Below are 25,332 nucleotides of genomic sequence, written 5' to 3'. Positions count from 1 at the left end.
TTCTCAGATGTGTTTGCCCATTTCTTCCTAGCAATCCTGCCAGGTATCATCGTGTTTGCAAATAGGAAGCTAGAAGCTCAGCAGAGTGGCAAACCAAAGACTTAGAATCCACTTGACGGCCTCACTGGGGGAAAATGAACAATCAGCATCATGAGATACTTTAAGGCAGCGGTTCTCAGCCTTCCTAACTCTGTGACCCTCTAATACAGTTCCTCATGTTGTGTTGACCCCAACCATGAAATCATTTTCATTATTATAACTGTAATTTTGCTACTGTTATGAATGGTAGTGCAAATGTCTGTTTTCTGGTGGCCAAAGGTGTCAAGAACCCCAAGTTGAGAGCTGCTGCTTTAAAGAATCAAAAATGTTCACCCTTCTGAGGGTATAATGATAAAGAAATGAAGACATTATCTATGAGGATGTCATAACTAAAAGAAATAGATTTCTAGTTTTATCACGCAAGCATAACCCTTTAAGTGTCCAGTATATGCAGCACTGTCATTTTAATCTTAAATCTTTAAATTTCATCATAAAATTTAACATTTAATGAAAGTATCCTTCTTTAAAAAGTTATTGGGCAGGGCTGGTGAGATGGCTCAGTGGTTAGGAGTATTATCTGCTCTTTCAGAAGTCCTGAGTTCAATGCCCAGCAACCACATGGTGGCTCACAACCATCTATACTTGAATCTGATATCCTCTTCTGGCGTGCAGGTGTACATGCAGATAGAGCATGTAAAATAAAATACGTAAAATAAATCTTAAAAAGCCAGCTCAGATGTACTGGAAGACTCTCCAGAGGCAGAAAACCATACCTAAAATATTTGCATGAAAGATCTCCTATCCTTTAGTGATAATGAAAGACCTTGCTAAGTAGGCTGTATCTATTTGGATGCTGTATGATGAGACTAACTTGGTGCGGAGACTGATTTGGTTTCTAGGATACAATGAAAATGATTTTCAATTGGTGCAGTGAAGGTGCTTCTCTGGGTATCAACAAAGAGACTATGGAGTTTCAAAACAAGGCTTCCAGCCCTGGCTTTAATTTCCTTAATTTAACATTTTTAGTTGCTAGCAACGGGACTGAACACTGTTTCTTAAGAGAAGATTGCTTTAAAAAGAGACATGAGGACTGGAGAGATGGCTCAGTGGTTAAGAGCACTGTCGGCTCTTCCAAAGGACCCGGGTGCAATTCCCAGCACCCACACGGCAGCTCACAACTGTCTGTAACCATCAATTCCAAGGGATCTGAAACCTTCACACTAATGCACATAAAAAATTAAAGAAATTAAAAAAAAGAGAGAGAGAGACATGAGAGCTGTAGGAAAACCAACATTACAGACGGTGCCAGCAAGGAGTGCTGCAACAGAAGCAAAGGGAAGGGCGAGGAGATCACACAGCATTGCAAGAGTTAACGGGCTGAGAGTTACCAGGAAGGTGGGATGGTACGCTTTAAATGAATGTTGTCTAGGAAAAGCTGTTAGAAGACTTATAGACAAAAAGCTCCTTTTGAAGATGAGCGCAAAATAATTGAGGAAAAAGAGAAAATATACTGTAAAATATTTATTTAATAAAAATAGTTTTATAATCTATACAGAATTGAATAAAAGGTTCAACAAATTATTTTCACTTCTTCATAAAAGTGCATACAGTACAACCAGTACATTGGGTTTAGCATTCTACAGATATGGCCACATAGTAAGATGTGAACATACTGTTGATTCAGACAGGTACGAAGGATCAGATTAGATGCCACAAACAGTAAACTAAATTCCAAGGAAATATTGCTTTGGTAATGTGAACAATTTGATTGTACCACCATACATGTTACTTAAAAAAATAACAAAAAAAAAAAAACAAAGAATAAAATTTCCCAAACACAACTTTTCTTGTTTGTGGGCAGCCTACTTCCTACAGAACAGAAAGAAAAGGTGGGGGCGGGGAGACGCAAAGGTGAAACTAGAGACTGCTACTGCGACCTTAGTTCTCCCTCTCCTTAGTGTTCCTTTCCTTTCCCTCGCCTTAAAGGAAGGTGCGTGGAAATGACCTATTCTTACCCTCACTTCCTCTGTGTCAGTTTTCTTCCCGGTGCCCGTGCTTGAGGGAAGCTCTTCACATGCTCGTCAAGCTGGCTCCTGTCCAGCATTGTCCTGGCCTCAGTTTTGCAATCTTGGTATTAGTAACACTGTTTAGCTATGCCGTTCTCAGCACTCTAGTTAAAAGCACCTACCTAAGATTCTTTGCACAAGACAAAGTTGTCTCTGAAATAGTTTTCATGTCTCACAAATATTACCATATAGATCACCATCCTTTCAAGTAATGAGGAAATGGAATAACTTTTTAATTTAAGTTAAAAAGTTCAAGATGATCTAACCTCAGGAATAAAGGCAGGTTTAAGGTCCAAAATGCAGGCATCAAGTCTATCCAATCTCAATAAAATAACTAAAAAGAGGCTCAGTTTATGAAAAAGGCTGTGGAATAATCCAATTCCCACTGACACCTTATCTTGGATAAGAAAGCCAAAATAAAATGAAAGGCATATGGAAATGAAGTTGTTTCAAAGGAAAAGAGTTAATTTTATTTTGGAAATAAAAGGGTATGCAAATATAAAATGGGCCACTTGTGTCTCTAACCTGTAAATGACCTTTCCAGTTGGAATTAAGAGTCCTTCATACTGAGGCATTAAAGACAAGCAAATCTACCTTAAGTTTCCTGAATAGCTCTCCTCATTTACCAGCTGGCTTTAAAATTTGCCTTTTTCAAATGAAATGAGCTTCTCTGGGAAGCATATGAATAGTGCAAAAATCGTACTTTTAAAGAAAGTTTCCAAAAACATACAGTGGTCAAAATGGGAAGTAAGAACATTCATACAATGAATTTTAAAAATAAAATTAGAAATGACACTCCTGAGAGGACAGAACATTAAACCCGAGCAAATGTTGCCAGTGAGGAGCACTTTCCATCCGCAGACACACATGCACACACAAGTAACACTGAAATTAGAGCGAAGCTGGACAGGGCCAGTGCTGACAGATCACACTCCTATCGTGACTTGTAACATCCTGTGGCCTCGGAAGCCCTGGTCCCACCAGGCCAAAGGTCTGGCTGAGCGTGACTATAAAACATTCCACTCACGTGTTAATCAAGGAAACAGCAGACATGCTGCTTGATTACTTGATTACTCCGTTTCCAAAATCATTTTTTTTTTAAATTAGGAAAAGTCATTCTTAAATTAACGCTCATAAATAATCCATGAAAAAAGCTTCAGTTGTGGCTTTTCTCAGCAATATTCAACTAACTCCAGGAATGCAAGGTGTAAGTTGAGTGGCTGCTCCGAAGCCATGAAATACACATCCATCAATTTATATCTGAACTGTAGAGAGTTTAAATGCAGCCAGGCAGCTGCTGTGCGGAGTCCTTGCTTGGAAGCAGCCATGTTTCAGCAGTGTATTACGAAGTGGTTGCTTGAGAGCTGGAGCTGGGCTCTTCCCGCTTTCTGCATTTCTTTATAATACTGATTGTACCACTAATCAAGAAAACCAGAGAGATGGCTGCAAAGTAACTGGCGTAAATCAGGAACTGTAAGAGAGAAAAGCAGTCATCCATAAAATTGTCAACTAGAGATGAGCTCTTTCGTTACACATACGTAAACACACGCTACACTGTTCGAGGTATGTCCAGAGCTTCCCAATCAAACTTCATAAATGTTGCGCGCTTACACATGTGCCAGACACTGAAGACAAAGAAGCAGTCTAGTGGGATAATCTTGGCTGTCTGAGGGTGAATCCTGACTTAGTCTCTTTCTAGCTGCAACCTGCACGAAGATACCTGATCTAGGGCCGAAGAGACGGCTCAGCAAACTTGAACTGCTGCTGCTCAAGCGTGAGCCGTCGAGCTTGACTCCCAGTCCCCTCGTCGGCTGGCTCACATGTGTTACAAAGGCCTGTGACTCTAGCTCCCAGCATCCAACAACTCCCTTTTTTGGCTTCTGACAACATACACACACATGCGCATATACTCACACAGACACACCTACAAGCACAAGTGCACATGCGCGCACACACGCACATACACACAGACACGATTTAAAAAAAAACCTAACAAACCCCAAAACCTTAGCTATTTAATCTCAGAGCCTTGTCAAATTTTAAATAATTCCTGTTTTGCAGGGCTTATTGGAAAACGTGAACAGGGTCATGTACATAATAGTTTACTAGCACAGTGCTAATGCTGCCGACACTATTTCTTTCCTTTATTATTATTATCATTTATTACAATTTAATCAATTTGTATCCAGGCTGTAGCCCCCTCCTTTCCCCCCCAATCCCATCTTCCCTCCCTTCCTCCCTATTTCTGTTGTTGTTAGTGCTGTTAATGTCCTAAGTGAGTCATGGTCTACGTCCTCACATCGATGGGTGCCTAAGAAATCAAGAGCTTTTGTGCCAAAGAGGATAGTGTAAGGCCAAGAATATTCCACCACAGAATTCTGTTGAAGGCTCTTTCTTATATGGCTATAAAAGAAACATGTGTGTGCATGTTTGTCTGTGTGTATATGTGCACGCTTGTTTATATAAACAACTTCATTAGTTTTTTCTTCTTAAAATAATGTATTAAATACTCACAAACAGATTTAGGTAAAATAATGTGGCCCTAAACTGAGCCAGTCTTTAAAACGTGACTGTATTTTGACAGGAAAGGCGTTACTCACTTGTGGCAGCGAGTTTTAGCACAGTTCACAGAGTGTTATTCTCCTATGCTTAAATAAGCCATTTTTCTGATAATATGCTATTCAATTTTCCACCCCAAGGGTCAGCCATATTTCCTTCAACTGTAATTAATGGTGTGGTAATCTTTCTCACAAAATTGGCACGATGAATCTCTGTTCTCTACCTAAGAGTAGCTTTTAGGTGAGAATGAGGACTTAAATCTTCTCTAGCAGTGTTACTGACTCTGCAATCTCAGACAAACCATTTAACACTCCACCCCAGGCACATTTTCTGGACACCCACTACTGTCAACTCTCCAGTCAAAAAAGAATCAGGAGAGAGACAGTCAATACAAATATTTATTAGTTTTATTACGCTTGTAGATTGCTTAATAAAAACAAAATTCATTAATGCTAACATGTTAAGTCTTTGTATCTAGGAAAATTTATGTGTAAGTGTGAAGTATTGCATTAATACTGGAAACTCAGGATAAAGGAAAAGGAGTCATTTTGTCTGGATGTGGAGATAGGCACTCCCTCATTCAGCTGCTTCCTTTCCCGGAGTACACCCACAAACTATCTGCACTACAAAGTCATAACACATAATGCCATTTACAATGATCCAGAATGGATGAACACAGCTATTCTTTGAGCATTTGCATTAACATTTTCTCGACAGGTCATACATTGAGAATCATAATACTTACCAACAGTAAGTCATTAACTTGGTATTTGGGTGAATGTTGCTTTATACAAAGGAGGAAGGGGACTTAAAGAGCCCTGAGGTACCATGAAACAAAACATCTCAGACAGTACTTCAGGTGTACAGATAAGAATGAGGGGCTGGAGAGATGGCTCAGCAGCACAGGCTGTTCTTCCAGCAAACCTGGGTTCAATCCCCAGCAACCACATGTTAGCTCATAACCATCTGTAACTCTAGTTCTTGGGGACCAGAATTCCGATAGATTGAGAACCGATGCTCTAGGAGCTCATCAAAAAGGACAAAGATCTTACCATCCTCCACAGAAAAGCACTAAGAATGGGGAGGTGGCTGAAGGAACATTTACTTTGGATTTGTTCAGAATGTCTGAATTTGTTTTCATAAACCATGTTCCACTTCTGTCATTCAGATCATGTAAACAATTGTCAGTGTCAATGAAGACGGCTTACCTGAGTGGTAATATCTAAGCCAAGGCCCCTGGCGTCTACCACAATTAGAGTGAGCAGAGTCTGCAATGCCAGGGCTATGAAGGTGTTTACACCAAACACAAGAGCGTAACGTTCCATGCTGAGGTTGGCAGCAATCTGAAAACTTTAACAAGAAAAACAGTGACTAGCGTACAATTACCTCCTCCAAAAAAAATTACACATTTTTACTTTAAACATGAATACAATCCCTTCTTTCCACTGCTAATTCCCTTTCTAAAAATGTGAAACATGTTTCGTTACTATATGATATAAATTCATGCAAACATAAAAATAGCATAACAAGTACAAGAGAACAAATAAATCTTGCCTAAATACTTTCTGAGTTAAAAAAAAAGTACAATAACTACATACAATGCTTTCTCCCTTCTGCCTCCTTTAAATAGAAATTTTAATTTTTTGGTAAAGAAATCCAAGTTTAGCCTGATGTGGTGGTACATGCCTTTAATCCCAGCACTCAGAGAGGCAGAGGCAGAAGCAGAGGCAAGTGGATCACTGTGAGTTTGAGGGTGGAGTCCAGGACAGCCAAGGCTACACAGAAAAACCCTGTCTTGAAAATCAAATTAAAACAAAACAAACACAAAAGGAAGAAAGGAAAAACAAAAGAAAGAAATCCAAGTTTTTCCTAATACTTCTCTGAATTAAAATACATACGTTGCTATGGTGATGAGTACCATATAGATGATTCTGAAGATAACATAGGATGAATAGCACACCCAAATGTTCCCCATGATTTTAGGCCAATTATTAACATGTTCAAGGGTTCCAATGTCCATGATATACACTGCAGCAGCAATCAGGAGAGAACACAGGAATAACGTCATTTCTCCCCAAGTTGACCAAGATATTTTTATATAACCAACTGCAAACACAGCACTAGCGCCTGCAAAACATAAAAAAGTAATCTCGTTATTGACCACATCAACTCCAGCTTAACACATGAAGAATTCAGCTTAGATTATTATATCTTAAAAGCTTTAAACTTATTATTAGGTAGCTCAAGAACATGGAGTTCCTTGCAACTCAAGCAGAGAACTTTTAACTTGGTGGAGCAGCATGGAGCCACTGAGATGAGACTGGATTAAAATAATGTAGCAGTTAGGTGGAAGAGGGGGACACAGACGCAGGGACACTATGGAGGAAATAACTGCTTGACCTGGTGCACAGGCTATAGTCACAGAAAATCACTGCCCTTGGCTTGGCAACATGGCTGGGTGAGTCATCTCTTCTTCAGACCAAGAAGCAATGTAGTATATGGAAAATGGCTTCTCTTCCTTTCAGTAAAATGGTGACGGTGGAGAAAGCTATAATATGAGTGCTTTCTGGGTGCCAGCCATAATTAGCAAGTACTTATAGCTGCTACATAGACTCTTCCAACCTTATGAAGCAGGACAGCCAATTGGAAAGGGACAACAGAACCTATTATCAAGGACACAGGCTCTGAAGCTACAATGCTCAAGTTCCAATCTTTACTTCACTAGCTAGCACTTGTATGATTTTTAGGCCAATTATTAACATGTCCAAGGGTTCCAATGTCAAATGACAATAATTGCTCTCTCAGGAATTTTGGAATACAATTACTATACATATTGCCTACAGAGCAGTGTCTAGTACTTATAACACTCAAGAGACATTAGCTACTGTCATAAACTATAGTACACTGCCACTCAAAGTCTCAAACACATGTAAGTGGAACTTGGATAAGAGAAGAAAACCATCTCGACAATCAGCACATTGCATTTCCGAGAATGTATTTGTCAGTCATAGTCCTCTACCATTGGATTCCATCCAAGTTTTCTTCGGAATTAGAAAGTCAGAACTCAAAACAAATTATTCCTCTGGGAGGAAGTAAGCCTGATCATGATTGGCCTAGCCACGTGGGGGCTCTGCCCGCCCTTCTCCATTGCTCACCCAGCAAGGTTGAAACAGCCTCCACACCGCCATTGTAGATATTTGCATTTTCAAAAGGCATCACCTTCTCCCACAGTCCCTGTGTGTAGTTCACCACCTGGAAATAGCCGCAGGTGGAGAGGGCCCACCAGGTGGACCAGCAGAGCAGAGGGCGGGAGGAGTAACAGATCAAGAAGTCATTCCACAGGACCTTCAGCACACGAAGCAGGTCTGCCTTGGGCTCCTCCTGCACAGCAAATGGAAACAGAGCTCAAACACCACGGTGGCGACTGTGCAGACCACCCTGCAAGCTCGGTTTTCAACCTCGGAGGCTGTTTTTCCTTTTGTAAAAATCGGCTGCTTGTTTCACTCAAGTAAAACGCGTCTATTTGAAAGGATACCAGAATGTGTTATCAAGGATAGGAGCTCTGAAGCTACTTCCAGGCCTCACCTCACCTCACTGCTTCCATTCACATGACCTTAGGCAAATTATTAACTGTCCAAAGTTTCCACTGTGAAGTCTCTCTCACACATTTATCTTTATTTATTAGCAATCATGGTTACATCCTTTTGGGTAGAGAAAAGATTATTTACAAACTCACAGATAACACCTACAGCAAAAAGTACAGTAGTAACAACTGCTGCGTGTGAAATGCCCACTCTGTATGCTTATCCGAGAGCGTTACACTGCCCCATTTATACTCAAAATACAGACGCGCTGATAAGGAATTAAAACATTATACTCTGCTGCTAGAAGTGGCACTATTAAATGCCAAAGGAGAAACCTTCAGAGGCAGATAGGTGTGAACTAAAAGTAAGACTGTCATCTACACAGTACTTTCAGAAAACTGTCTCTATACCCAGAGGGGGTTTAATTTGAATTGTTTTGTTTTCCTTTGAGACACACTGTGAAGTAGGCCAGGCTGCGCTAGACCTTGAGGCTCCAGCCTCAGCCTCTACAGCAGTGGGAAAGCAGACTGCCGCCACATGAAGTTTTCCTTTCTCCAGTGCAGGGGCTTAAAGCCAGAGCTTCACACATGCTGGGCCAATGGTTTCCCACTGAGCCTAACTCTAGCCCCCCTGGGAAAAAAAAAAAATCACTGGCTTTGGCTCCCCTCTCAGGGTCAGCCACCTTTGCTCTAAGGCAACAGGCAATCTCTAAAAAGAACTCAATACTTGAAGCTAACTCTAAGGCAAGCAGATGATCACTCTAATTCTTCCTACTTCCTCTTTCTGAAGTCAGGACAAACTGCCCATGTACCTGCTTACTCTTTAATAAACACCAGGACTGTGATTTAATTTGACCTATAAGCTTTGCCAGCTTAAATGGCTCTGCAACCCCCAATGTCTGCATCCTGGCTTCCCTTCACACTTTCTGCAGCAAAACAGCAATGTTTTAAGGCCAGTCAGTGAGGCTGCCAAAGCACTGCCCAGCCGCCCACAGAATCACTGCGGAGCCTGGGACATCAGGAAACTAAGAGAAGCTAATTTCTCCCTCAGCCTTGGAGAGCTGTGATTATACGTGTGTGCCGCCAAACCCAGGTCAAAATACTGACATTTGGGTCACTGATAAATAATAGTTCACACTGACATAGTCAAGTTACTGAAACTGTAACTCAACTTGCCAGTGGGCAATAAACTATATTTAATAGGCAGTAACTTAATTATAAAAGAAAATGAAATAGATTATAAAAGAATAAAGTATTGTCCTGTAAAGTTTTCATTCCTATTATAAAAAATTATACACACATCTGTATGCAGTGGCTGTTAAAAAAAATGGACTTTCCGATATATATATATTTGTTAGAGTCCAAAACCATAAGAGCTCACTGTCTTGTGATAAGTTTATAACTACAACTAATGTTAACATTTAAAGTGTATTCTCACCTAAGTATCAGATATATTCAATTGGCTACAGCCACTGTAACATTCCGGAAACCAACCAGAAGAGCACCCATGTGTTCCCTGCTGCATGAAACGCAGCAAACGACTAACTAGCCCTTCCCCTCCCCCAGCTGACTCTCCCCAGCCACCGAACAAATTATGCCCGAATCAGCATTTCTTCAATACTTAATCCCTGGTCATATTGACTAAAGACGGTGCCTTGAGCAGTCAGACATGGGTTCTAGGACAGGTGTGTCCCAGGGTGTAGAGGGGGGCTCGGCCTCCCAGGTACAGGCTTTCCCCTGAGGGAGGGCTTTATAGGCTGGGGAGAAACCACTACATGAACTTTAGAGTCAAGCTATTCACAGCAGTTCTGCATTCTCATTCACTCTTCAAAACCCGTAATACAGTTTTAGATCCCCTAAGCAAGACAGGAATGTTAATAGGCTTATTGCCAAACACATTCCAGGAAAATCCAAACTGCTTCAATGTAGCTGGAATGAATCTTGTCCTTGTCCCTCACACCCAGTAACTTAATAGGAACACAAAAAGCACAAACAACACAGCATCATTTGAAAAAAATAAATCACACCTATCATTTTTAGCAGAAAAGGACTGAGCTTCGATCCACGAGCTACAAGTAGACACAAATCACCAACTGAATCATTTCAATACTCATTAAGCAAACATTTTCTGAGTGCTCTCTCTCCATATAACTATATATTATACCAACCAGTGGGATATAAAAATGGAGACACAACCCCAAAACATATCTGACGTGATGCATAATGCTATGTCAGTTTGACTTAGAGGATCAGGCACTCTAGGGGAGAATAAATTGATTGTCTTTCTCACATAAATCAATTGCATCTTAAGAATGAATGCACCAATAGAATGGGCTTCCCTCTCTTGTTTCACTGCCATTAGCCGATGCCCAGAACAGCAATTGCAAATTTAAGGCTGAACTCACCGGTTCCTCCACAGGAGGCTCATCTAAATTTAGAGGGATTTTTGACTCAATGTCCTCCCATCCGGGAAGGTGGTTAGATGCTGGGGTATCAGAAACGATGCCACCATTTTGTACCTTGATGCCATTCACTCCCTGACAGGAGGAAGGAACGTGGTGAAAGAAGAGGCTCTTCTGTGGCATAGGCAGAAACCAGGCCACAGCAAAAGCAACAGAAACACAGGTGAGGGAGATGACGTTCAAGCTGAACAGTGACCAGTCTACCACGGAGACAAGGATTTGCCCCAGGACGGAGCCCACGGTGAAGCCCACCAAGGTGGCACTTCTACAGTAACTTGTGACTTTCTGGTACATGCCCAGGTCGACCACGGTGTAGATATAGGAGTAATAGGCGATTTCAGTGGCCGTGCTAATGCCATAGAAGAATTCCAAGAACTGAATGGCCAGCAGTCCTTGGGCATAGAGCAGCATGAACCATGTAACAATAAGGCTGAGTCCCTGAAGCAGAATGACAGGCTTGTAACGGAGGTAGTCTGTGGCAAGGAACACAGGAAATAGCAGCACCAGGTAAGAGTATGTCCATACGGGATAAATTTCATTGAAGACCTGGTAAGGGGAAAAAAAAAAAGCTCATGAGTGGTCAGAAGACTCAACAAACAGACTTATTCTTACCAAACAGCCTACCAACATTCCCTTATCAACTAAAGAAACACTGGCTATAGTAAGCTCAGATCTCTATCTGAAATAGCCTTTCCTATCCCCTCTCAATTTTTTTTTTTTTATAATAAAATCCTTTCCATGCATGAAGAATCTTGCTATGTGACCCAGGCTGGACCGTATGTAGAGTAAACGAATCTGGAACTTCTGCCCTTCCTGTTTCAGTTTCCCATGTGCTGAGGTTACAGGTATTTTCTATCTCTCTCATGCCTGGAACCTTTAAGGTTTCTGAGAAGTGGATCCAGCATTCATCTGTATAATAAGCATTCTTTTTTATATGCTGCAACAGCCAGCATACTGTCTGGAAGGCATAGGACCAAGAAATGCTTTGGAAATGAGATCATTGTCAATTCTTATCTGTTAAGTTTCTTCTTATATTATTATCATCATCATCAATTCTTTAGTAATTTCAGTTTCATTACTTCTGTAATTAAGAGCTGTTCCTCAACTCAGAATGGGTAAATGCTAATAAACTTGTTATCAACTGAACATAAAAAAAAATGTATTTGGGTTGGGGAAATGGTTCAGTTGGTAAATGCTTCCCATGCAAGCATGGGGACCTGAGTTCAGATCCCCAATATTCATGTAAAAAGCTGTTATCTTAGCATGAAGAGGAAGAGACAGGAGGTTCCCTGGAACTTGCTGGCACGTTAGCTAACTTAGCCAATTTCATGAGCTACTTGTTCAATGAGAGATTCTGTATGAAACAGTAGAGGGGAAGTGACTGAGGAACACATCCTATATTTACCTCAGGCTAAATGAACTACCCCTCATTCCTGAAAACATAAACACACAACACGCATGAATTAAAAATGTGGTCAATACACACACCACAGAGAACCTCATCATTTAGCAGCACTGTGCTCTGAAGAGTACCAGTTATTTCCTTCATGACTGAATGGCTGAAAGAGAACTGTGACTCACTGCTATTGCCCAGCATTACAACAAAATGTTATTGCCAGCTCAGAAAAAGGTCAAAATCAAAATCCAAACATGATACATTGAATGAGTGCCATTCCAACAGTATCACAAGGTTGAAAAGGGGAAGCCGAGTAACTGTAAATAGGGGCTAGTGGATGGAGAAGTTTTTCAGTCCCCCTTAGGAATAAACTTTCTCATCACTACAAGAGGGGAAAGCCTGTGCTAAAGGACTGTTTGCTGTAAGAATTAAATGCATGATCAATTATTTGTTTTTGTTTTTTTTTTTTTGCAGGTATGAAAACTAGAAGACTGAATGGGAAATAGGCTACTGGACTATATGAATTAGAACAACCTTGGCTGTGAATCTCATTCTCTTGAAAACAATAATCACTGAAAAGTTTCTTCTTTTATGAGGAGCTCACCACTCAGCAACACAGTGACGGTTCTATGTCAGTCAGTTTTTGGTGTTTCTGTTTTGTTGTTGTTGCTTTAGGTTCTGGAGTGGGAGTCCTAGCTATGCAGTTGTGATCACTGGCCTGGAACGTGCTATGTAGACCAGAGCGGCCTCGAAATCTGCATAATTATCGGAGCTGTAGAAGGCATTCTTTGTCAAAGTGCCCAAGTTCTAACAAATGAGAAACAAAGTGTCTCTGTATCCCCTAGCAAGGGAACCGTGAGAGGGCAGTGAGGTAGGGGAAGAAGCCTTCCTACAGATATTTTCAGGTGTGTTCTAATAGCAGCTCCTCGTGCCTGTTTACCCCTGAACTTCCAGATACGACTCTCCTTCGGGCTTCTAAAGTTTGACTGTCTCCTATGTGCCTTGGCCTGTTTCTGCACCTTCATGCATCCTTTAACACACCCTTGCCTACCACAAAGCTATTGGCCAATAAGCCTTTTCGTAAAAAGCATTCTTCATAGAGATTAAGGTCTCGGTGCACAATGAGCCATCGCCGAACCACACAGAAGAATGAAGCCCTGTCACCTGCAGCAACATGGCAGGAACCAGGAGATCTATTTTAGGTTAAGTCATGCAGACACTGAAAGACAAATGCTACATGTTCGCTCTCATACATGGAGGTCAAAACAAACCGCTATAAATACAGACCAGTGAATCCCTCAGGCTGCGGTAGAGACAGAGGTATGTATGGGTACCAGGTACCAGAGCATAACTGAGACAGCCATTTCACTACATTCCGGAATGGCTGCAGTCAACAACAGCCGATCATAAAGTTTGTGAGTAACCGGAAGGGAGCAGCTCAATGGCTCCAGACATAAGGAAGTGAATGTTAGTTGCTCTGCCTCGATCACTGGATCCTGTATGCAAGTGCTGAAGTTATCACAGTAACAAATGAATACACACAATTACGTTAATGAGAAGTTTAAAACACATTCTCTGTTTCTTCCTTCAGCACCACATCTTCTTTTGCTCAACTGTTCACTCTAGTAAAACTGTTTCTGTTCAGACCTGTAACTTTCAGCAGTAGTTTTCCTTAATTAATAGCAAAGTTCCACCATATAAGTCCCACCCTTTATCAGTTTAAAGGGCGTGGTGGTGGTGTAAGCCTGTAGACTGAGGCAGGGGACTGCTAACTAGTACAAGGCCAGTTCGGTAACATAGTGAGACCTTGTTTCAAAGTAAGTTAACAACCCTCATGAGGTTAATGCTTTGCTAACACAAACCCACAATTTAGATAACTGAAGATGGGGAAAAGCAATACTACCAGGCCCACCATATCAACTAAATATGGTGAGGGATGGGGCTGGTAAAACATGGTATACTGGGTGAATGATCGTTAACCCCCTCTAATTAAGAGACCTGTGTTTTCTCCTCCAAGGAACATGACTCAGAATATGCTCTCCCCAGTGTCAGCACGTCGCCCACACACCATGCTGGGACCCTTACCTCAACCACTTCCCGCTCATCCAAACAGTCCTAAGAAGTAAATGTTTTACATCTCTGTTTTACAAGAAGGAAATCTGGTGTGCAAGAAGGCTGAAGTCACCACAGCCAGGATTGGCAGAAGAGAAGGTCCGAACCACACTAAAATACCTTCTTTCTTCTATTAGAAAAGTGTTATCGATTCAGAATGTCCTAAATTTACTTCTAATGCCTAAATTTACTTCTCATGACCATCTCTGTGGAGGTACCATGACAAGAATTCCTCAAGAGATGAAGGCCACAGTCTCCAGAACTAGGTCTCAAAGTACACTCATTTTTTTCCCTTTTAAGACTAAGATTTATTTGTTTGTTTATTATGTATACAGTGTTCTGACTGCATATACACCTGCACACACACACACACACACACACACTTCTAAGCAGAGAAGATGCATTTGAGTATTAGACCATAAATGAGTTGGTGAATATGCTAGGTTTATGACTGATATGAATAAAACCCGGGTGTCCTAAAACAGCAAAAGGAATCTGCAAGGCTCAGACTGTCAAGCAGAATGTGTGGAACGGTTTTAAAGAAAAGCAGTCAACATTAAAAACGCAGGCTACCAAGGAAAGATAGAATCACTCTTTGGAGATAAAAGAGTTCTATAGGCTATGGTGATAAACACTGGTAATCACAGACACTTGAAAGGCTGAGGCAAGAGGATCACAAGCTCTTAGGACTACTCTGGGCAACTTAATAAGAACATTCTAAAAATGGTCAGTGGGACTAGAGATGGCTCAGTGGTTGGGGCACCTGCTGCTCTTCCAGAGGACTGGGGTGTGGTTCACAGCACCTATAACAGTTGGTTCCTATCCACCTGAGACCCTAGCTACAAGGCATCCAATGCCCTCTTGTGGCCTCCACAGGCTCCTACACACATGGCAAACACTCAAACAGACATGCATATAAATACAGGACTCAAAACTTAATAAGTGGTAACTTTATAAAAATTAATACTTTCCTAAAAGTCTACAAAATAATCTTTACAATGGAAACGGAGAGAGGAAATTCTACCCTTAGGTCTTAGGGAATCTCAGCACTGTTTTAAGATGACCCAGGCTGGCACTTTAGAGGTCTTCAAGGGGAAAATACAAACATCATTACAAATGCTACTGATGATACCATGCGATTTGCTTTGCTTAAAAATCATGCAATGTTTCATTTAACTGTCTATTGCTGAAAGTAAACAAGTACTCACTCATGAAGGACGATTGTGGAGCTGCTCGGCAAGCTGCATTGTTATGTTTTCACCGTGGTCTTTACCTTGACAAAGAAGGAAAGTTTCCCCAAATTCCCTAAAAGCTTGTCTGTATGACCTTGGACCATAACTGCTTTAGGGGATTAGTCTTAGAATAGGACTTTATCCTCTATGGGGAGGTAGATTTTGAAACAATAGTTGGGCGTTTCCATGAATCTTTTCTTTTTGGACTGATGTGACCTGTCTTTGCTTTACCTATAAAAAAATGAACCCTGGAATAAACCCACGCTGCTTCAGTCATACAGACTGCCCTCTCAAGCCTTCCCTTGTGTAGTACATTTTGTTTTAATTATTTTAAATCCTCACTCCCCACTCAGGTACTGTTTGACCCTGCTGGCGGGCTGCGGCAAGTGGTGGCTCCACTTCAGAGACTAGGCTTTGCTTTTGTCTCTCCTTACTGTGGGATTCTCTGTAGAGAGCTTTGTTAGGTTTTCACCTTGGCCTTCACCTTGACAGAGAAAAGAGGAAGTTTCACCAAATTCCTTACAGCTTATCTCTGTGACCTTGGGCCATTGAGATTCCTTAAAGCTGACCTGTGTGACCTTGGGCCATATCCCTTTAGGGAAGTAGCTTTTGAAAAAAAAGTTAGGCGTTTCCACACCTTTTCTTTTTGTATTGATGTGACTTGTTTTTGCTCTGCCTCTAAATAACCCTGGAATAAACCCAGGCTGCTTCAGTCATCATTGACAGCCCTCTCAAGCTGATCCCGTATATAGTGCGATTCGTCCTCACTCCTCACTCAGGTACTGCTCAACTCTGCCGCTGGCCTCTGGCAGTTCTCAACAGCACTGGTGTAACCCACAGAATCAGCTAGCACTCTAACACCCCACATCCCAGGTCACTAGATTCCTCTTCAAATCCCCTTGCCCTGACCATCCTCATGCTATCATGCAAAGAACAAGCATTTACTGAGCCCAGCACCCTGTTATAGTCCTAGTCCCCTTAAACAGGAGAGAGGCCTTCTGATAAGGCAAAGCATATGACAATAAGCAGCAGCTCCCAATCCAGGTCCCATGACAAGCCAGATTAGCTTTCAAATATCAACATGGAGAGCAAGTTTCTCCTCACATGCTTCGGTGAGTACACTGTGCACACACAAGACAGCTTGTGTGTAATTTAATCTGCTCACACGTCAGGTCATGCCCGCCTCACTGGGCATTCTGGATCTCCAGAATCACGCTTTCTTATAACCATGTAGTAAATTTCCTCTTGGTAAATCATTCTGATCAGACATCTTTATCTTTTCCTTTTGCTGCTGGCTTTAACCAGTACCAAAATACATAGACAATGAATAAGTGTGACATGATCCATAAGACTAGGAAACAAGATTTAACACTTTGGGTAGAAGTCTGCTGTGCTTGCTAAATGCCAAAGAATCCAGGCATGGACACCGATTCTCAATTCTTTCTCAAGTGACCTTGAATGGAGGCACACTGCAGTCACAGACTGGACTCTGAGTAATTCTATTCTGTAGGTCTGAAATGAGTCTGGTAGTGCTACCTCTTGCTCTGACCTGTTACGCTGAGTTACTGAGTCAGTTGCTCAGAGATGACTGGCCATGCCAGGAAGGTTTAAATGGGAGTAATATTTTACAGCAACTCGGGCAGAGAGGCAGGGTGGTAAGGAAGGAAAGAGGTAAAAGAAAGAGGGTGTCCATTATCCAGTGTCCACTCAGCTGAGAGCAGGGAAAGACATCAGACCTCAGTTTTCACCCTTTTGGATACTCAAGGAAAGGGTACAGGAGTAGCATTGGTTTCATTTCTTTCTTGGTCTCTATACACCTCTGCCGAAACCAAGTGCTGGGATAATGTGTCCTAATGAGAGCAGTCAGGCACATTTCCAAAGCACACCACACACTTCTGTGGTTGCTACGCTTCCAAGTTTTTATCCTGAATAAATGGGTGAGCAGCAGTTCTTGCTCATGGACCACTTGTACCACAGCCCACAAAAACTCCACCTGTAAGGAACCAAACCTGTCGGTGAAGCAAAAGTTCACAATACAAGAAAAACCAAGTTCCAATTATATGATACCACCTTTTTTTTTCCCCCACCCCCAAGATGGACTTCTGAGGGGCAGGGCACCTTTGGACACAATCTCACCTACTTAAACAAGCCAAGTTCAGGTGGTGTACTATTGTCCTGTACTGTCCTTAAGTGATGGAGCATATCTATTTTGGCCACGGTAAAAAGCCGAGGAGGGGAAAGAAAGCGGGGATCCTTTCGTAAAAGCAGGGTCAACCAACTAATATACATAGTATGCTCGCATGTATATCCAAAGCAGAGCGCTCTCCGTATCCACTAACTGTCCCCTGTCCCCGGCAGCTCCCGCAATACGGGTTGGGGCAGAACCGGGTTATGCCACCGTACAGCACCGTCCACACACGGCCTGAAACATAAACGCACGCGGCCTGCGGCCCCCCTCCTGCTTAGTTCCGCACGGAACGCGCTGGAAACTCAAAGAGTCAGGCAGCGCAGGAGTGAGTGCTTTTCTGAGCGAGCAGAAACCCTTTAGGCTATCTGCGCAGCCCGCCGCGGGGCTCCCCCGCAGGCCCTCCGCAGAGCCGCGCCGAACTCGGCCTCCCCGCCCGCCGCGCCTACCTGCCTCTCGGTCAGGTTCTTGTCCCGCCCCAGCAGGTAGGGCGTGAGGAAGGGCTCGGATGGCCGGAGGTTTGCGAAGAAGCCGTAGGCGCAGAGCAGAGCGGTCGGCAGGAACCAACACTCGCGGGGCACGCGGGCGGTCCGCAGAAGCACCGCGGCCGCCGCGGCCGCCGCTCGTCGGGACACCCGGGCGGGCACATCCATGCTGGGCACGAGGGGCCGGACGCCGCGGACTCGGAGCCCCTCCTCCCCCTCGGCCAACCGGAGCACGCGGGTCTCCGCGGGCACCTGTAACCGCGCGCGGCGCCGCCACGCGCCAGGGTCGGGATGCTCGGCGACACCGCCTCTCCCCTCCGCCTCCCGCCGAACGCCGAGCTCCCAGCTCTGCGGGGCTGCCCGGGCCGCGCCTTCCCTACCGCCTAGCCCGCCGCAGGGCGCGCGCGGGCCCCGCCCCGGGCCCCGCCCCCTCCGCCCCGCCCCCAAGCTCCCGGCCTCCCCATTGGTCGGTCCGTGGATCACGAGACGCGGAAGACGGCGGGGCGGGGCGCCCGGCCTCTGACGCCGGAGGCCCCCGGGCGGTTAGGGACGGCGTCTGGGCGCCGCGGCGGGCGCCCCACGTACCTACGCGCGCAGACCCACCCGCCCCGGTGGGCTCCGTCACCCGGCGTTTTCCCATCGCGCGTCAGGAGCGTACCGTAGGGCAGGGTCCCCGGATGTGCACTTCCGCCCGGCGAGGCTGCTCAGACTTAGTCCTCACGGAGGACGCCGTGACCCTGGCTTGCAGACCTTTAACCTTGAGGTGGGAGGATGCAGTCTCTGGCCTCCAACAACTTATTTACTGTTCTTTTGGTTGTTGTTGTTGAAAGACGGAAGCCCGAGAGCTGAGCTTGCGGGGCGAAAACGACCGAGTTAGTCACCAAGAGGCTTTTTTACCCCCACCTTTATTTCTTCACTTTTTGATCGCAGGGTACAGAGAACAATTAACCGCAGTGTATCTTATGTAAAGGAGATCTTCCTAAAGGTCAAGGCTCTAAGACAGGCTCAAGGTTCCAGAAAGTGTGCAGCTCACGAAATACCTCGAGGTTGCAAAAGTAAAAGCAGCTGAACTCCACCCCGCCCCACACTGGGAGGCTGCTTGACTTTTCTCCCACCTCACTATCTGAAGGAAAAAATACCCATCCAACCGGACAGGCTCGGCTCACACCCAGTCAGTCATTCGTCAGGGAAACCCTGCACTGCCGCTTCCCGACTCTAGGCTGCAAAATCTGGTTCAGACCCTGCTCTGTTTGCTCTTCTGCACCTCCGGTCACAGCGACTTCCGGTCTGGAGATCGCCCTCTCAGACTGATAAAGTCTGCTTTTTCTGTTTTTCATTCTCTGATTCCGCCTGGGTCACGGCGTCTCACGGGAGGAGGGCCGTCTAGACGTCCGAGGACTCCACTGTGCAGAAGCGCAGATGCGGAGTTCCTGCTCGAACGAGAAGCATCGGGAATCACTAAAGCAATCACGAATATTTCCTCACTAAAACACCAAACGAGACATCAAGGGCAAAACATGAACCCCTAGTGCTTTCTTTCACCGCCCCCGGTGTGACTTTTCTTGCTAGACTCAGAGATTGACGGTGTCCTAATATCACAGCAGATCAAGTGAATACAACAAAATGTGTGAGTGGATCAAGCTGCAAAAATGCAAGGTGTGGTGTTGACATCTTTCACGGAGCCTTTTAAGGGATGGTCTGGGAAGACGTCGCGCCCTTCACCCTCCCGAGGCTATTATGTAACTGTGATGATAGCTGTTTGTAGGCTAAGAGAACGTGTGCTTGTGTATTATGTTTAAGTTTTTCTAGGTTCAGTCAGTCTGATAGTAGCAATAGATATAACTCACCCAACCCAGAAGCCCTCAATAACAAGAGCTCTGAAACGTTTGGGAAAATACGATCTATTAAGTATTAGAGTCACCTAAATCCCCCACCACAATATGCTTCTCATCACAACCACAGAGAGAATGCTGAGGTAGTTGTTTGTTTGTTTGTTTGTTTGTTTGTTTTGGCTGCTGCGCGTATACATGCAGTGTTTCAGTAAAAAAAAAAAAAGAGAGAGAGAGAGAGAGAGAGAGAAAAATAAGCCAACAAGCTAGCAGGGGTCCCACCTTGAGATGTCTATCTACTAAAGTCAGCTCTATACTTTCCTTGAGCCTTGGAAACCTGTGAATCTATACATTGCTTTCCTTGCTATAAATGGAATATAGGTGTACTTCCATTTTTCTTTACATTGAGCCTGGATATAAACAGTTTTTCTTGAATTGGGTATAAAATGGCTTCTTTTTTTTTTTTTTTTTCTGGAAGAGGTCATAGTATGCAGAATTCTAGCAAAATGACCCAAAGTGACCTTTATCCTTATATAACCTCTATCCATTTGAGTGTAGCATGAAAGCTGTGGGTTTAATGAGATACTACGTCTGTGATTGTGTAATATTTTATGGCAAAAATGAAATTATCTAGCTAGCCTTTGCAAGCGGAGTTTTCTTTCAATGGTAGCAGAAGGGAGGTCAGATTCATTAGAAGGCTGAGAAGGGTTTGACCTTTTGCTTCGTATGAACCAAGACATGAGGGTAGTCTCTGACAATGGAGTCTGGCTGGCAGCAGGGAAGCTGGGACCTCAGTCCTACAATCAAATGGAACCTAATTCTTCTAAAACAAAACAAAACAAAACAAAACAAAAAACAACTCAAGAATAGCACCCATCTGTAATCGTAGCATTTGGTAATCCTACTAAAGTGGCAGGATTTCAAGTTCACAAGTACGTGAATACCATGGGGGCGGGTCTTGGACAGATAGTGTACATAGTGAGAGCCTGTCTCAAAAGACCACCGCCACCACCACCACACAGCACCTTGAAGAGCCTGAAGTGCATTCTTCCCAGAGAAACTTCTGGTCAACAACCTGAGTTTGGCCTGTGAAACCCTAAACATAGATCCTACCTAAGCCCATCTGGTTATGCTTAGCTGTGAGCTAAGATGTTATAATTGTTTTCAGATGCTAAATCTGTGTGTGAACTTGCAACAATAGGCAAGTGATGCAGAAGTGATGTGTGTGTGTGTGTGTGTGTGTGTGTGTGTATGTATTTTTATCCAAGTAGTGACTACACCCAACCTGATTTAGCTTTTTTGATGAGATGACAGTTGGCATGTTTGGGACAGTATGGTCAGAATATATTTTGTTAGGTTGAGGCAATAATCACATAACGCAAAATAAGCAATGTTGAAACTGACAGCTCAGTGGCTTAGTACATTACTAATGCTGTGGGACCAGCACGCATTCCTAGTAATAAGAGACGTTCTCAATCCCACAGAGCAAACCCACAGAGCAAACCCACGCTTAAGGAGCTTATTAGTCCCTACTCATTCCTTGCCCTCAGTGCCAGGAAATACTAATGTACCTTTGTGTCTATGAATCTATCTGCATGAAAGTTTCATGCATGTGACCTTTCACCTTTGTCTTCTTTCACTTAGCATGAGGATTTTATGATTCATTTACTCTGTAACGTAAATTGGTACTCTTTCTGTTTTATAGTTGAGCCCTGAGCCACAGTTGGTTTATATATTCATTAGCTGATGGGCATTTGGTTTGTTTTCACTTTTTAGCTGTTGTGAGTTATAAACATTTGTGTGTAAGTGTTTGAATGTGCGTTTCCAAGGAGAGGGATTATTGTATCACTTGAGAATTCTGTTTTGACAGAGGAACTGCCAAGCTGTTTTCCATAGAAACCATATCATTTTCCTTTAAACAAGCAACATACAATGCTTCCAATTTTTCTACATCCTCATCATTGCATATTTTTCTTTCTAAGGGGTAGCCTACCTAGCTAAGTGTGATGTGTTATCTCATAGTTTTGGTTTTCAGTCTCCCTAGAGACTGATGATGTTGAGCATATTTTTATGTTTTCATTGGTTATCTTACATCTTTACTGTAGAAATGTCCATCCAAATTATTTGCCCTTTAAATTGTTTTTTTTTGTTATTGAATTACAAGAGCTTTTTATACTATGTTCTCCTATGAAGTATGGATAAATAGGATATTGAGCGATGTTTTTCTCACATATATGTAGGGGTATGCTTTGGAAAAGGTAGGATTATGTTATACACTTTTCTGGTTCTTGTTTATCTTGTTACATTCTATGTGGAGAACATCCTATATAATAAGGTATGCACAACAATATGTTGTGTGGGTGTACTATAATTTATTTAACCATTCCCTATCTGTGGCATTTATATTGCTTGCAGTTTTTGGTCATTGTTAACAGTGCTATAATTAAATTGCTGCACTATTAATGTTTATATATGCTTAATTTCATTTGGTCCCTGAATGGAATTGCCCAGTTGAAGAATACACATTATTAAAAATTTAGTAGATATTTCTCAGTTGTTCTCCACAAAAGCTAAAGTTGAGCTAGCTTACATTTTTACTAGCAAATATAAGACTTTTTCCTTATTTTTTTAATTTATTTTTTTATTTATTCATTTTGTATCTCAGCTGTAGCCCCCACCTTCATCCCCTCTCAATCCTGCCCTCCCTCTCACTTCTCCTCCCATGCCCCTCCCCCAGTCCACTGATAGGGGAGGTCCTCCTCCCCTTCCATCTGACCCTAGCCTATCAGATCTCATCAGGACTGGCTACATTGTCTTCCTCTGTGGGCTGGTAAGGCTGCCCAACCCCCCTCAGAGGGAGGTGAACAAAGAGTCAGCCACTGAGTTCATGTCAGAGACAGCCCCTGTTCCCCTTACTAGGGTACCCCCACTTGGACACTGAGCTGCCGTGGGCTACATCTGCTCTAGGTTATCTCCATGAATGGTCCTTGGTTGGAGTATCAGTCTCAGAAAAGATCCCTGGACCCAGATTTTTTGGTTCTGTTGCTCTCTTTGTGGAGCTCCTGTTCCCCTCAGGTCTTTCTATCTCCCCCTTGGAATGAAAACTCTGCCCAAAGTTTGGCTATGAGTCTCAGCATCTGCCTTGATACCCTGCTGGGTAGTCTTTCAGAGGCCCTCTGTGGTAGGCTCCTGTCATCTTCTCTGTTTTCTCCCTCTTCCGATATCTATCCCATTTGCCTTTCTGAATGAGGATTGAACACCTTACCCAGAGTCTTCCTTTTTCCTTAGTTCTTTAGTTGTGGAGAGCTACTCTGTAAGCTGCTTTGTTATGTTTTCACCTTGGCCTTCACCTTGACAGAGAAAAGAGGAAGTTTCGCCAAATTCCTTAAAGCCTATCTTTGTGACCTTGGGCCATTGAGATTCCTTAAAGCTTATCTGTGTGACCTCAGGCCATATTCCTTTAGGGAAGTAGCTTTTAAAAAAAAGTTAGGCGTTTCCACATCTTTTCTTTTTGTATTGATGTGACTTGTTTTTGCTCTGCCTCTAAATAACCCTGGAATAAACCCAGGCTGCTTCAGTCATTACTGACTGCCCTCCCAAGCTGATCCCGTATGTAGTGTGATTCATCCTCACTCCCCACTCAGGTACTGTTCAACTCTGCCGCTGGCCTCTGGCATTTAGGTGTACAGATTTTAGTATGTTTATCCTATATTATAAGTCTAATATAGTGTATACTCACTTATAAGTGTCTTTCTGCCTCTGGGATACCTCACTCAGGATGATTCTAGTATTCTAGTTCCCACCATTTGCCTGCAAATTTCATGATTTCCTTGTTTTTAATTGCTGAGTAGTATTCCATTGTGTGAATATACCACAATTTCTGTGTCCATTCCTCAATTGAGGGACATCTGGGTTTTCAGATTCTGGCTATTATGAATAAAGCTGCTACAAAATGACAGGCTACAGACTGGGAAAGGATCTTTACTAACCTAATATCTGACACCCATCAGAATGGCTAAGATCAAAAACTCAAGTGACAACACATGCTGGAAAGGATGTGAAGAAAGGGGAACCCTCCTCCATTGCTGGTGGGAATATAAACTTGTACAACCACTTTGGAAATCAATCTGATGCTTTCTCAGACAATTAGGAATTGTGCTAACTAACGATCCAGCTATACTGAGACACCAAAAGATTAAAAATCAGCCGTTATTAAAGTTTAAGGCCTAAACTAGCTGGGTGAGGTCCAGTAGTGCCCTGAGGGGAAGAACCGCCTTACTGCATTCTTTCCCCACCCACTAGAGAAATAGTTGCTAGGAAACTGACCCATCCCCCTATCGAAGGACACCAGATCATTAATGGTCTAGGGACCTTCCTATACCTAATCATTTCAAAATGTAGCATTTTGACCAATAGATGCTTGCCAGGCAGGAATCACCCCTGCCTTGGGCATGCTGATTACAGGGGTAGTCATGAGAGCTGTCGAAAATGAGGGCTTGTTTGTTTGTTTGCAATAGTTTTATCAATTTTTTGAAAATTTCATATGGTGTATTTTGATCATTTTCCAACATCCTGTATTTCAACTCTTCTCATTATTGCCCTCTGCACCCTCCCATCTTTTCCTACAAACCTTTGAGAAAACTTCTAAAGGCAGAATTTCTCCTGTTGATTGAAGGAATGGCAGTCAGAGATGGCTGAAGGGCAAGAAAGCTCTGGTTTGCTGTTTTTATGTTTTTAGTTTCTTTAAAAGGTGGAAAGCAGTGGCTATCAACGTGTAAAAATTTTGCCCCACAGGACATGTTGTCTAGAGATGTTTTTTATTGTTATGATTAAAGGATGGGTGCTACTAACTCCTATGAGCAAAGCCAGGGAGGATGCTAAATATTCTACAATCTCCAAGGCAGTTCTTACAACAGGTACCTAGCACGGGTTAACTGCTGAAGAATGAGACAACAAATAAAAAGTTGAGAAATATTTGTATGCAGATTTGAAAATGGGCTAGTAAAGTGAGAGACCCTGAATTAGATCCTCAGGGTTACAAAATAATGATGATAAATTTGAAAACATTTATAGCTGTATTTAGTCTTTCTGTGTGTTTGTAACAATTTGGATTTTCTATTCTATAAATACATTACTCATGACCTTTAGCCATTTTTCTTTTGATTTTTCTATTCTTTTTGATTTTAAGATCCCTTTATATTTTATGTCATTTATTTTTCATCTTCATTGAAAACATTTTAAAATATACATTATATTGATTTAAAATTTTTTTTGCCAAATAGTAAATAATTTCATAGATAATAAAACTAGGTCTCAACAAATTCTCAGATACACCATGTCCTTAGGTAATACATAGTATAATTAAATTGTTCTTTTCCTCAAAG

At 42.7% G+C, this 25,332-nt stretch overlaps 1 protein-coding gene across 1 annotated transcript; it reads right to left on the bottom strand.

The window, feature by feature from the left end:
* Positions 1-1,545: 1,545 nt before the first annotated feature.
* Positions 1,546-18,508, bottom strand: Slc19a2 (solute carrier family 19 member 2). The gene is made up of 6 exons (XM_021639422.2): positions 18,084-18,508; positions 10,653-11,255; positions 7,820-8,045; positions 6,563-6,791; positions 5,873-6,014; positions 1,546-3,576 (listed from the first exon to the last, which is right to left on the bottom strand). The coding sequence occupies exons 1-6, from the start codon at positions 18,285-18,287 to the stop codon at positions 3,448-3,450; spliced, it is 1,533 nt and encodes a 510-aa protein (XP_021495097.1). The 5' UTR covers positions 18,288-18,508; the 3' UTR covers positions 1,546-3,447.
* Between the last annotated feature and the right edge of the window lie 6,824 nt (positions 18,509-25,332).

The sequence above is a fragment of the Meriones unguiculatus genome, chromosome 11, assembly GCF_030254825.1.
Source record: "Meriones unguiculatus strain TT.TT164.6M chromosome 11, Bangor_MerUng_6.1, whole genome shotgun sequence".
Lineage (NCBI taxonomy): Eukaryota > Metazoa > Chordata > Mammalia > Rodentia > Muridae > Meriones > Meriones unguiculatus.
The sequence above is the reverse complement of the archived record's forward strand: the minus strand, read 5'-3'. Positions and strand labels throughout refer to the sequence as shown.

Bases quoted from the DNA above. Each gene is read 5' to 3' on its own strand.
- Slc19a2 (XM_021639422.2), bottom strand. From the start codon at position 18,287: ATGGATGTGCCCGCCCGGGTGTCCCGACGAGCGGCGGCCGCGGCGGCC. The intron at 11,256-18,083 runs GTAGGCGCGGCG...TCCCCTTACCAG, and splicing joins AGAACCTGACCGAGAGGCAG to GTCTTCAATGAAATTTATCC. The intron at 3,577-5,872 runs GTAAGCCGTCTT...TCTCTCTTACAG, and splicing joins GCTTAGATATTACCACTCAG to TTCCTGATTTACGCCAGTTA.